Source organism: Garra rufa, chromosome 15 (assembly GCF_049309525.1).
Source record: "Garra rufa chromosome 15, GarRuf1.0, whole genome shotgun sequence".
NCBI lineage: Eukaryota > Metazoa > Chordata > Actinopteri > Cypriniformes > Cyprinidae > Garra > Garra rufa.
This window is the reverse complement of record NC_133375.1, coordinates 5,641,167-5,654,293: the sequence shown is the minus strand read 5'-3', so window position 1 is coordinate 5,654,293 and position 13,127 is coordinate 5,641,167. Positions and strand designations below refer to the sequence as shown.

General features: G+C 34.1%; 1 protein-coding gene across 1 annotated transcript in view; it reads left to right on the top strand.

Annotated features, from left to right (window-relative positions):
* gfpt1 (glutamine--fructose-6-phosphate transaminase 1) overlaps nt 1–13,127 on the top strand; it is a 55,457-nt gene that overhangs the window by 7,140 nt on the left and 35,190 nt on the right. The window contains exons 2-6 of the mRNA XM_073818724.1: nt 6,033–6,248; nt 10,418–10,543; nt 10,660–10,718; nt 10,809–10,943; nt 11,035–11,096. Of these exons, the coding sequence (XP_073674825.1) occupies nt 6,033–6,248; nt 10,418–10,543; nt 10,660–10,718; nt 10,809–10,943; nt 11,035–11,096 (598 nt within the window). The remainder of the gene's footprint in view (nt 1–6,032; nt 6,249–10,417; nt 10,544–10,659; nt 10,719–10,808; nt 10,944–11,034; nt 11,097–13,127) is intronic.

The following is a 13,127-nucleotide window of genomic DNA, read 5'->3' as shown; positions in this document are numbered from 1 at the left end:
ACCATAAATATATCAAAACCTAATTTTTTAGTGGTAACATGTATTGCCAAGAACTTTGGACAACTTTTTTTTTTTTGAACTTTTATTGACAACAGTCAACATAAATACAAACAATAACAACAGTCCTGAGATTGGGCCCGAGCTCACAAATAAAGATATATATGGTTACAATAAAGATCTGAGGAAAAAATAAAAATAAATAGACAAACTTCAATCAAAAATACAAACATAAAAGAGACATAAATGGCCTATCCAACAAGGCTTTGAACTGGTCCCCATCTTCTTTCAAAGATGTGAGTCTTCAGCTGTAGTTGTGCTGTCAACTGTTCCATTGAATATAACTGTCTGATTTTTATCGCTGCCCCAACTCCCAGAGCGGAAAGACTTTAGTGGTGTCCTGAAAAATCGGATTTTAGACTTCCAGTCAAACTCCTTCCACATTTGACTCCCCACCCCCTTATGGCAACCAGAACAAACACCCACCCAAGTATCATCATCCAATGTCACATTGAGTTCCATTTCCCATTGTTGTTTTATATGTTGGGTATTATCTAACATATCCATAATCAGTTTGCAACAAATTAAGGACACTTGTTTTTTCATTACACCATTGTTTTCAATCAGATGAATCAAATGTTTTTCTATGTTTGTTGGTTCTCTTCTGAGCTGATCCCAGTCCTTATGTTTTGTTAAATAGTCCCTTATTTGTAAATATCTGTAATGGTCCCCTAAGGGTAGATTAAATTTGTTTCTTAGTTGGGCGAAGGTTTTCATTACATTTCCCTCAAAGAGTTGGTTTACAGTGACAAGCTTTTTCTCCGCCCACTTATCAAAGCCCCTGTCCGTTAGAGATGGAAGAAATTCAATATTCCTGCTTATGGACATGGCTCGCGAGAGGGCCACCAATCCTCTTGATTGTTTTTGTACCTGGTTCCAGATTTTTAGAGTATTTTTAACCCATACATTTTCGATCTTCATTTTCTTCTGTGTCTCTAGACCAGTGGTTCTCAACCTTTTTTGGTCCAGCGCCCCCCTACCCATTATTCAGGTCCCTCACCGCCCCCCATCAAATAAATCGTAGTCTAATTGTCCTCAATGAATATTAAAATTGATTGTTATTAGTATTTTGTGTTTATAATAGGACTGTTATTATGAACACTTGATCGTGGAACATACAACACTATACATTCTTTATTCATTTTTCCGTTATTTATTTAAAGCACATACTTACTCCATTCAAATGTCTTTGCTATTTTTGCACATTGTCTGTCTTGTATACCTCTATATTGTTCTTTTTATAATATGTATCGTCTTGTCACTGTCTTTCTGTAGCACTGTGGAGCTCTGTCACAAAAACAAATTCCTAGTATGTGCAAACATACCTGGCAATAAAGCTCATTCTGATTATATTTATAGCAATTCAAATGTATGGGGTCATTACAATTTTTACGAAATTAATTTAAGGATGCATTGAATTGAGCATTTTTTTTTACAGTAAATTATACATATATATAAAAAAATAACATTCATTTGCAGTTTTTAGCAAATTGGTGATTTTCATTGCTACAGCTTTAGTGTTTTTGTGATGCTGATATACTTTATTGCCCCAAATTTAAAAAAGACTAAATAAAAATTCCTGTTTAGAACATATCCAAAAGGACATTTTTACATAAGTGATTTTAGTTTGTTCTTCCATTTCTGGAACTCTTGAACACCCTTTTTACTGCTGTGTTATGTTTGGATATTTTCAATTAGCTTTCAGTAAAAAAATAAAATAAAAAATATCCCTTGGAAAATACCCTGCTTTTTGAGAATATATTGAATTCCCTTTTTTCTGAGATAGTAGACATGGTTAATTTTGTGGGTAATACCACATTTACACATGCAAATGGAAGAAATGTAAACTCTACTTTACTATATTTCACAATTTTTAGAATATTTAAAAGTTTGCTTACAAATACCTTAAAGAAAACTAAGTACAACACTAAAAGTTGGGACGTTTTGTAAAATGATAACATCTATGATTTGTTAATTCTATTTAACTTTTATTTAATTGACAACATTACAAAGAAAAGAAAAGTCACAAAAGTGCAACACACTCCAAAACAATTGGGGCAGAAGAAAAATAAAAGTGAAAAGCTTTTTATAGAATAAGCTAAACTGTTTTGAAACAGTTGACAGGAGGCAGGTGAATTGGTAATAGGTGAGGGGATCATCTTTGGGTATAAAAGGAGCTTCTCAGTCTTTGCAAGCAAAGCTAGATCGTGGCTCAAAATTTGTTTATATTAACAAAAATATATTGGCCAGTGTAAACATTGGAATTTGTTTCTTTGTACTTCAGTCAATTAATAAATGTTAAAGAGATCAAATTACATATTCTTATTTTTTTGTAATTCAGCATGATTTCTGAAAGATCATGTGACACTGAAAACTAGAGTAATGAAGCTTAGCATAAGAGGAAAACACATTTAAAATATATTCAATTAAAAAGGCTTTTTTAATGGTATATATATTTTTTAAAACAAACAAATGCAACCTTTGTTCATTCATCCATTAAAAAATCTTATTTGCCTTTTTTAATAGTAATGTATATTTTATTTATAATATTTAGGCTATTTTAAAAGCATGTAACCTATCTAAACCCAAATATAACAGCCCACATTAGCATGTACATACTTTTATTTCAAATAGGCCTATAATGACATTCATGACATATTTGATTTGACTGGGCAAGAAATATCATTATCATTAGTTTCCCAAGGAGCAAAAAAGCAACGTGCAGTAAAAAATAGGCTGGGCTGTTATTTGTGAGCTTTGAATACATTCTTTAAAAATTTGGCATTTAAATCATTTGGCAAACAAAAAGCTTTCATATTATTATTTTTTTCTAAACAAGAAAAAGCATCTCATGCTTGACCGTGACTATTGTTGTAAACTAGCAGCCAGCTAACACTTAAGGTCATTGCACACATTGAGTCCGAATTTTTCGCACGTTAAAAAATAAATACCTTACGTTATGTTAATCACACTTGCACACTGCCTCCAAATTTTTCGGATCGGGTTTGATTTTTTGCGTTTTTCGCATCTGTAGCAAGCATTTTGAGAGGTGTTTTGACAGTTCAGAGCCACCGTACAAGCGAACGCCAAAATCCAGAATTGCGTCTGTCAAGTTCATTCACTTTGTCCCGCAGCACAAAGCACTGTAAAGGTCCTTGTACGCTGAGTTCGCAAAAATTAGTGGTCTTCTTAATATTATGTGGCTCCAGTAATGCTAGCAAAGCATCAACGATTACTGACATCCTGAAATAAACTCTGAATCACCCGGGATAATCCCGCAGTTTATTAATAAGGAGGTGCGCCTTAAAAGTATCCCCTCACTCCTCTGTATCTGTTTCTCTTTTTAAGAAGAGAGTAAGTGGACAACATCGTTCTATTTCGTCGGACTCAGTGTGCAAGGTTTCTGTGCGTGACGAATTTTTAGGATTACGAATACGAAATAACGTATACGAACGTATACTGCTACACTGGCCGCGAACGGCACATCAAGTTGCGTTAAAGCACGTAGCTCCCGTTATAATGAGTCATTCAGTAACTGAGCGCGAGCGCTACAGTAAACGCATTCCTCGCGCTTATGCTGCAGACAAGTCGACAAATAGAATACAGAAAGTGCGCTTTGATGCATCCAGTGTAGAAATGGCATTAGGATGTGGCAGACCATTTTCTTCTGCAAGTTTTAGCTCAAACATATTCGGTTTGAACTCGTCTTAACCAAACGCCCCCCAAAACCACCTCAGCGCCCCCCTTTCAAAATTATTGCTTTCAGCGCCCCCCGAGGCTCTCCCAACGCCCCCTGGGGGGCGGTACCGCCCCCGTTGAGAAACACTGCTCTAGACCAATAAATGGGAGCCACGATAGAGATATTCCAGGCATTGACTCCTCCTCCATGGAGACCCATATTGTTTCTGGATCACGAATGATCCAGGCCACGATTGCTTTTATTTGGGCAGCCCAATAATAAATTTTTATGTTAGGCAACCTCAGGCCACCATTATCCTTGTCTGACAAGTCAAAACACAATTAAAGTCTCCTCCAATCAGAATAATCCCTTCTGCTTTATCTGCTATCAATGATGCCATCTTCTTGAAAAAATTTGGGTTGTCCTCATTTGGAGCATATAAATTAAGCAAAGTTATTTTAATGCCCCCTATACTTCCAATTACCATCACATACCGCCCCTCTTTATCACAGAAATTTTTCTCATGAGAAAAATAAATAGATTTATTGAAAAGAATTGTGACACCCCTCTTTCTCCCATTGTGATATGAAGAGCTATATTGCTGGTCAACCCATTCCCTCCTCAGCTTCAAATGCTCCTTTTCTGAAAGATGTGTCTCCTGAAGCATAGCTATAGCACAGTTAAATTTCTTTAATTGGTTAAGTACTTTTTTCCTCTTAATGGGGCTACACAGCCCTTTAACATTATAAGTAACACAAATTAGATTGTTCATCTCGTATTATGAACTTATTCATCATGGAGCACAAAGAAAAATGTTTTTTACATATTAGCATTAGTTGGCCCATTTTCAATCTCAGGACATGAAGAACATTAACAACATAAAACAACAAAAGTGAACAAAACAATATAGGCTTCCACATACCAGACTGGATCAGTCAGTTATCAAACCTGAAAAATCCAGTCCCCGGTGTTCCCTGGGCAGAGGGTGGTGACTGGTCCTCTGTGGAAAACGAAACTAAACGTTTTGCGTCGCTGTGTCCGGCTCTCAGAGCAGTCCGTTGCACGCCAAGCCGTGGAAAGATGAAATTCCACTCGCTTTTCCTCCCGCCCCGTCCGGCGTTAAAACAGTTTATTATAATTCTCCTAACTGGTATCAGTCTCAAACATCAGATGAACTTTTTTTGCTCCCATGCTTTCCTTAGAATAGTCTCTTTGACGGAGTAGTCCAGAAACTTTACAATCAAGGATCGCGGAGCAGCATCTGGATTTTTAGACCTGGCGGTGAGTGCTCTGTGAGCTCTCTCGATGCTGATATTCATCTCTGAGGGTAGTTGAAGGGCAGATTTAAGCAGCTTTTGTACAAAAAGTTTTACATCTTTTCCCTCGCTTCCTTCTGGCACACGGTAGATTCTCAGGTTGTTTCTCCGTAGTCTGTTCTCCATGTCCTCGCAGCGCACAGTCAGGTGCATGTCGCGCTGCAACAGGTGCCGGACGGCCTGCTCATGGCGCTTCACAGTGTCCTCGTTAGCGCTAATGCGGTCCTCCGCCTCCGTGGTTCTCTTTTCCAAATTTGTCACTTCATCTTTTAGTCCCTTAAAGGCCGTTTCTAGTCTCGTTAAGGAGAGCTGAGTTTGCGTGTGTCCTTCTTGATTGTCTTTCCTCATTTTCTCGAGTTCCTCCAATATTCTTGACCCAGAATCGTGCGTGCTAGCATCCGCCGCAGGTGAACACGATGCTTGTTTCAGAGTCATCTGTTTCAAATTGTCCCCTTTGTCTTTAGCTTGGTCCTGTTTTTGCGACCTCTTACCTCTCAGGGATGATGCCATATTGTCTGAGTGAAGATTCGCCGAGTTTTGTGTAGTTTAGTTAGGAAATATATTCGTATATGAACGGAGCAAGTTCTTCAAGCTGCTGCTAGCAACATGACGTCACCGGAAGTCGAACTTTGGACAACTTTAAAGTTGATTTTTCTCAATATTTAGATTTTTTTTTTTTTTTTTTTGCATCCTCAGAGTCCAGATTTTCAAAAAGTTGTATCTCTGCCAAATATCGTCCTATCCGAACAATCAAAGGAATGCAAATTCATTCAGCTTTCAGTTGTAAAAATCTAAATTAAAAAATATGTAACCTTAAAAACTTATATAACAGCTTTTATATCTAATGTTGTATTTTGTATAGTATTGATAGTTTGTGAATTGGAATGCTGGCAAATTTGAATACATTTTAGAATTTTCAAATAAACAGTTATTCATTACACTGTCCATAATAACAAAACACTTTCTTATTCTCTCTGAAGGTATCTTTGCATATCTGAATTATCACGTGCCTCGCACACGCCGTGAGATCCTTGAGGTCCTTATCAAAGGTCTGCAACGACTGGAGTACCGTGGCTATGACTCCGCTGGTGTGGGCATTGATGGAGGAAACAGTAAGGAATGGGAAAGCAACTCCAAGAACATCCACTTGATCAAACAAACAGGAAAAGTCAAAGCCCTGGATGAGGAAATCCACAGTAAGTAATGGTGTTAGGCACAAAACACATTATATGCCAGTATGAGAACACTTCTTGCAATAAAACATAGAATTTACGTTAATGTGCTTCGAAATGCGTCACAGAGAAAATCACGCAGTGCAGGTATGTGTATCATTCTCAACATTTTTGGAAGAAACACTTTTGTGTACATATGTTCAAACTACACTACTAAACTATAGTTTCTCTTTTCGAGTCACATCAAACTTTTGCAAAGAATCTTGATGGACTACTTAATTGATTAAAGGGTTGAACACAAAAGAAGATCTTTTGAAGAATGTGGGTTATAGTATCTTCTTTTGTGTTCAACAGAAGGAAGACATTCATGCAGGTTTGGAACAACCTGAGGGTGAATAAATGATGACTAAATTGAACTATCCCGAACAGGGTTTCCGCGGGTCTTTAAAAAGTCGTAAATCGCTTTTCCGTGAATTAAGGCCTTGAAAAGGTCTTAAATCAGAGCAGCATGTCTTAAATTCATATGATCATGGCATTAACGTCATTTCTGTGCTAAATGGCGTAGGTCGCTCGATATTCATTAAACAATACCTTTCATAAACAAAGTGTAGAGAGAGTATAAATAAGAGATTTATTTGTTTGTTGATTATAATAGGAGTTTATAAATGAGATATTGATTTAATACAACTGTTAAATAAACAAGAATTTAACCTTAAGTGACTTACATCGTCTTACTATAAAACTATTGCCTGGTATATCTCTATTTTGTGGTCAGAAATAGTTTGAAACAAATTACAACTGAGCCGCTGCTCATCACCATCCAAACACAACAGTGTTTTGTTTATGAATGAACGTGTGTTTTTAAACGAATCTAGTGAAATGATTCAATTTCCCATTCGTAAAAACAGTCACTTGCTTTATTCCTAATTGAATAAATCAAATGAATGATATGATTCAGTAATTAAATCAAATAAACTTGCCGCCACCTGCTGGCAAATTTAGTTTAATTTTTAAAGTGTCTTTCCAGTTATCATCTAAATCAGTTAATATTTCTGTATGAAAAGTTTTATATTTAAAACTTTAATCTCAACATTAATTTATGAATTTGACTGCACGCATGCCACCTCTGAGCCTCATTAGACATGAAAATACACCTACAAGCCACTTTTGTGTTCTTCTGTCCCACCTCTTTAGTACAAATACATTTTGTTAATACTGATTTAATTTGATTGGTAACTTATTGTTGTTCTATTTGTTGTTGTTATTATTATGTTGTTTTAATTAGACATTTTAAAAAGCTTAAAAAAAGACATAAAAGATGATATACTTTTAATAAAGTTGCCAAAAATGGCATTACAAAGGTAAAAACAAAATTCCCCTGTAAATTACTTTAAGGAGTCAGATAAGGGGAAGGCTAATTTTTAAGTGCTCCTAACTTAAAAAACTGAGGTTGCTTGTATTTTATTTCAGGACTTTGACATACATTTTTTTGAGTGTTGTTTATTTAGGGACCTATGATTACCGCAAAACGGAAAACGCAGATGGATTTGCGGGATCCAGTCATAAAACCGGAATTTACTGTATAATAACACCCTCATATCATATACAAACAGAAACGTAAAGGTCTTCACAGCAACCCATCAAAATAAATGTATGGTTTGATCTGACAGAAATATTACTTGTAATGACAGTGCTACTACTACCAATACAGATGTTATTAAAACAGTATTTATGGAATATTTACCACAAAAAATATTTACCAGAAAGACTGTAAATACACAACAGTGTTTCTAATAAACAAAAGAAATAAATATGATAAATTAATTCTTCATAAAATCTAATTAGGCTTTATGAAAATAATTAGATATGCTTTTGATGAACTTGAAACTGAATTTGATAAAAATAATAAAATGTATTTCAAAGGGAATTTAAAATGTAACTTTTGTTAAACTTTTAATAAATTGCTGTCGTGTAAGTTTCATGATTTCAATTATTTAGACATGCTTTTTGATTAATATTTTTTAATGTAACCAAATAGAGTCTAGAAAAATTAAAACGGAAAAAAGCTGAATTTGGAAAAAATAAAACAGAATTGAATAAAAATAAGAAAATGTATTTTGAAGGGCCTTTAAAATGTAACTTTTGTTAAACTTAATAAATTGCTGTTGTGTAAGTTTCATGATTGTAATTACTTTAGACATGGTTTTTGATTAATATTTTTTAATGTAACCAAATAGAGTCTAGAGAAAAAAAACGGAAATAGCGGAATTTGGAAAAAATTAAACGGAATTGAATAAAAATAATAATGTATTTCAAAGGGCCTTTAAAATGTAACTTTTGTTAAGCTTAATAAATTGCTGTTGTGTAAGTTTCTTGATTTCAGTTATTTAGACATGGTTTTTGATTAATATTTTTTAATGTAACTAAATGGGGTCTAGAAAAATAAAAACGGAAAAAAGCAGAATTTGGAAAAAATTAAAAAGAATTGAATAAAAAAAATTAAATGTATTTCAAAGGGAATTTAAAGTGTAACTTTTGTTAAACTTTTAATGAATTGCTGTTGTGTAAGTTTCATGATTTCAATTATTTAGACATGCTTTTTGATTAATATTTTTTAATGTAACCAAATAGAGTCTAGAAAAATTAAAACGGAAAAAAGCTGAATTTGGAAAAAATAAAACAGAATTGAATAAAAATAAGAAAATGTATTTTGAAGGGCCTTTAAAATGTAACTTTTGTTAAACTTAATAAATTGCTGTTGTGTAAGTTTCATGATTGTAATTACTTTACTTTAGACATGGTTTTAGATTAATATTTTTTAATGTAACCAAATAGAGTCTAGAAAAATTAAAACGGAAATAGCGGAATTTGGAAAAAAATTAAACGGAATTGAATAAAAATAATAATGTATTTCAAAGGGCCTTTAAAATGTAACTTTTGTTAAGCTTAATAAATTGCTGTTGTGTAAGTTTCTTGATTTCAGTTATTTAGACATGGTTTTTGATTAATATTTTTTAATGTAACTAAATGGGGTCTAGAAAAATAAAAACGGAAAAAAGCAGAATTTGGAAAAAATTAAAAAGAATTGAATAAAAAAAATTAAATGTATTTCAAAGGGAATTTAAAGTGTAACTTTTGTTAAACTTTTAATGAATTGCTGTTGTGTAAGTTTCATGATTTCAATTATTTAGACATGCTTTTTGATTAATATTTTTTTTAATGTAACCACATAGAGTCTAGAAAAATTAAAATGGAAAAAGCGGAATTAGGTAAAAAAAAAATGAAATTGAATAAAAATAATAATGTATTTCAAAGGGAATTTAAAATGTAACTTTTGTTAAACTTTTAATAAATTGCTGTTGTGTAAGTTTCATGATTGTAATTACTTTAGACGTGCTTTTTGATTAATATTTTTTGATGTAACCAAATAGAGTCTAGAAAAATTAAAACGGAAAAAAGCAAAATTTGGAAAAAATTAAACAGAATTGAATAAAAATAATAATGTATTTCAAAGGGCCTTTAAAATGTAACTTTTGTTAAACTTTTATTAAATTGCTGTTGTGTAAGTTTCATGATTTCAATTATTTAGACATGCTTTTTGATATTTTTTAATGTAACCGAATAGTCTAATAAAATTGAAACGCAAAAAAAAAAAAAAAGAATTTGGAAAAAATAAAATGGAATTTGCAAAGAATTAAAACATATTTAATGTATTTGTCCTTTGTTACTTGTATCTATGTTTTTATTATTAATAACAAAAATAAACATTTTTCATGTTGTTCTCTGTTTTTTGTGGTAGTTTCAGTTCAGTATTTTAGTCGGGTACCGTATGAAAGTGTAGGGTATTTTTTTCAGAACAATTAAATAAATCTTTTCTTGAAAATAATATAAATGTTTTGTGAAACCAAGACAAATACTACATTTCAAAGAACTGCCACGTTTTGTAAACACAATTTTTTTTTCTTTTATTTATCTTTGATATGTTGCACGCTTGAAGTGCATTGGCCAAATGCTTTATAAACACAATTTGTTTCCTTTTATCTATCTTTGATACATTGCACGCTTGAAATGCATTGGCCAAGTACATTTGTTTACTTGTATAAAGTGTATTTCTATTTTCTAGCCTCAGTGTGATTGTGTCGTGTATTTGAAATATGGTATTAACAGTTTGTGTTTGAACATCTGTTCCACAGAGCAGCAGGATGTTGATCTTGATGTAGAGTTTGATGTGCACCTGGGAATCGCTCACACTCGATGGGCCACTCATGGCGTCCCCAGCCCGGTCAACAGCCACCCGCAAAGATCTGACAAGAACAACGGTCAGTTACAGCAACCTACTTTTCATAACACATATTTAGTTTCACCTGTTGTCCTAACAGTGAAAAAATATGTTGAAAAGAAATTATGTTTTATTTTACATTTTATTTGCTTGCAGAGTTTATTGTCATCCATAATGGAATCATCACCAACTACAAAGACCTGAAGAAGTTTCTGGCAAGTAAAACATCACCTCTGCATGCATTCATCCAACCAACCAACCAAAGTGTGTCTCTATTTTGACCATTTGTGTTTGTATGTGTACAGGAGAGTAAAGGCTATGAGTTTGAGTCTGAGACAGACACAGAGACCATCGCTAAGCTAGTGAAGTACATGTATGATAACCGGGAGAGCGATGACATCACCTTCGCCACCCTCGTGGAGCAAGTCACCCGGCAACTGGTAAACACCTTTTCTGTCACCCTGACGACGGACACTTTAAAGGTCATGATTAATGAGAGTGATGTGAAAACACATGTCTTCTCTTCTTTAGGAAGGAGCTTTTGCCCTGGTCTTCAAAAGTGTGCACTTCCCAGGAGAGGCAGTGGGCAGCAGGTAACTTCAACCTTATGTAGTAATTAAATGCATTCATTCAGTTCAGCAGTTTCATTCTGTTCGGTGAAGAAGGTTAAAGTCATTCTCTGTAGACAGTTATAAATGAAACCAGATGGGGTGTTTAACTAAAGCAAAATTAAAGTCATTTGCAGTCCCTGTATGATAAAATTGATGTGACACTTTACAATAAGCTTCCATTTGTTATTGGTAGTTAACTAAATTACTTGCTGTATACAGTGCCTTGCGAAATTATTCATACCCCTTCATTTTTTCACATTTTGTTATGTTGCTGCCTTATGTTAAACTACTTTAAATTACTTTTTTCTCACATCAATATACACTCCCTACTCCATAATGGCAAAGCAAAAAATAGGTTTTTAAAGGGATAGTTCACCCAAAAATGAAAATTTGATGTTTATCTGCTTACCCCCAATGCATCCAAGATGTAGGTTACTTTGTTTCCTCATAAAAACACAAACGAAGATTTTTAACGAAAACCGGTGCAGTCTGCCAGCCTTATCATTGACCTGGATGGGCACCAGACCTTTAAAAGTAAACAAAAACATGCACAGACAAATCCAAATTACACCCCGCGGCTCGTGATGATACATTGATGTCTTAAGACACGAAACGATCGGTTTTTGTGAGAAACTGAACAGTATTTATATCATTTTTTACCTTTGATACACAGCCACGTCCATCTGTCATGTGCACGAGTTTGGCATCAGTCACGTCAAATGAGCACGCGCTCTGGCGTAGAATACGCAAACGCCGGAAGCGATCTGTCGCATGTATACGACACTCATTGTTTACACAGTGCACAGAGATTGTGTGTGTATAGCGGCTATTCAAAATGGTAATTACTTGCGCGTATCCTGATTGTTTAAACCGATTTAAAGCTAAAAGATTACGTTAGTTTGCGCAAACTCATCCGGGACTTTTCACTGATTTCCCCAAAGTCACCTACATCTTGGATGCATTGGGGGTAAGCAGATAAACATCAAATTTTCATTTTTGGGTGAACTATCCCTTTAAAAGATCCCGTTGCATAAGTACTCATACCCTTATGCATGGGACACCCAGAAAAGGGTATGAATACTTACGCAATGGGATCTTTTCAGTTTTTTATTTTTAATAAATTTGCACAAATGTTAAAAACCTATTTTTTTTGCTTTGCCATTACGGAGTAGAGAGTGTAGATTGAAAAAAAAAAAAGTAGTTTAACATAAGGCAGCAACGTAACAAAATGTGAAAAAAAATGAAGGGGTATGAATAATTACGTAGTGGCAATTATTAATCTTAATGTTAATTTCAACAATTACTTATGTAACTTAAAAAGTTGTCTGTTACAGGACTAGTTCACTTTCAGAACAAATATTTAAATGTAATGTACTCACCCCTGTGTCTTTGTTCAGTTGTAAAGAAATTATCTTTAAAGGAAAACTTTTTTAGGATTTTTCTCCATATAGTGGACTTCAATGGTGCTCAACAGATTGAAGGTAAAAAATGCAGATTCAGTGCAGATTCAAAGGGCTCTATTTAATCCCAGCCGAAGAAAAACGGTCTTAACCAGTAAGACAATCGGCTATTTTCTAAAAACATTTACAATTTATATACTTTTCAACCTCAAATGCTTGTCATGTCTAGCTCTATTATGCGCATGTGTACTGTGTAGTCCAGTTCAAGACAGTTAGGGTATGTCGAAAAACTCCCATCTCATTTTCTCCTCCAACGTCAAAATCATCCTACATCGCTGAAGAAGTACCGACCCAGTGTTTACAAAGTGAACCTGCAAAGAAAGTCAAATGTCCTGTACAAAAAAAGGTAAAACAGCGATGTAGTTAATAATTAAAGTTGGAGAAGAAAATTAGATTGGAGTTCTTTTGACAAGCATTTGTGGTTAAAAGTGTATAAATATTAATATATTTAAGAAAATGGCCGATCATTTTGCTAGATAAGGTCTTATTCCTCGGCTGGGATTGTTTAGAGCCCTTTTAAGCTGCATTTAAACTGCATTTTTAACCTTCAATC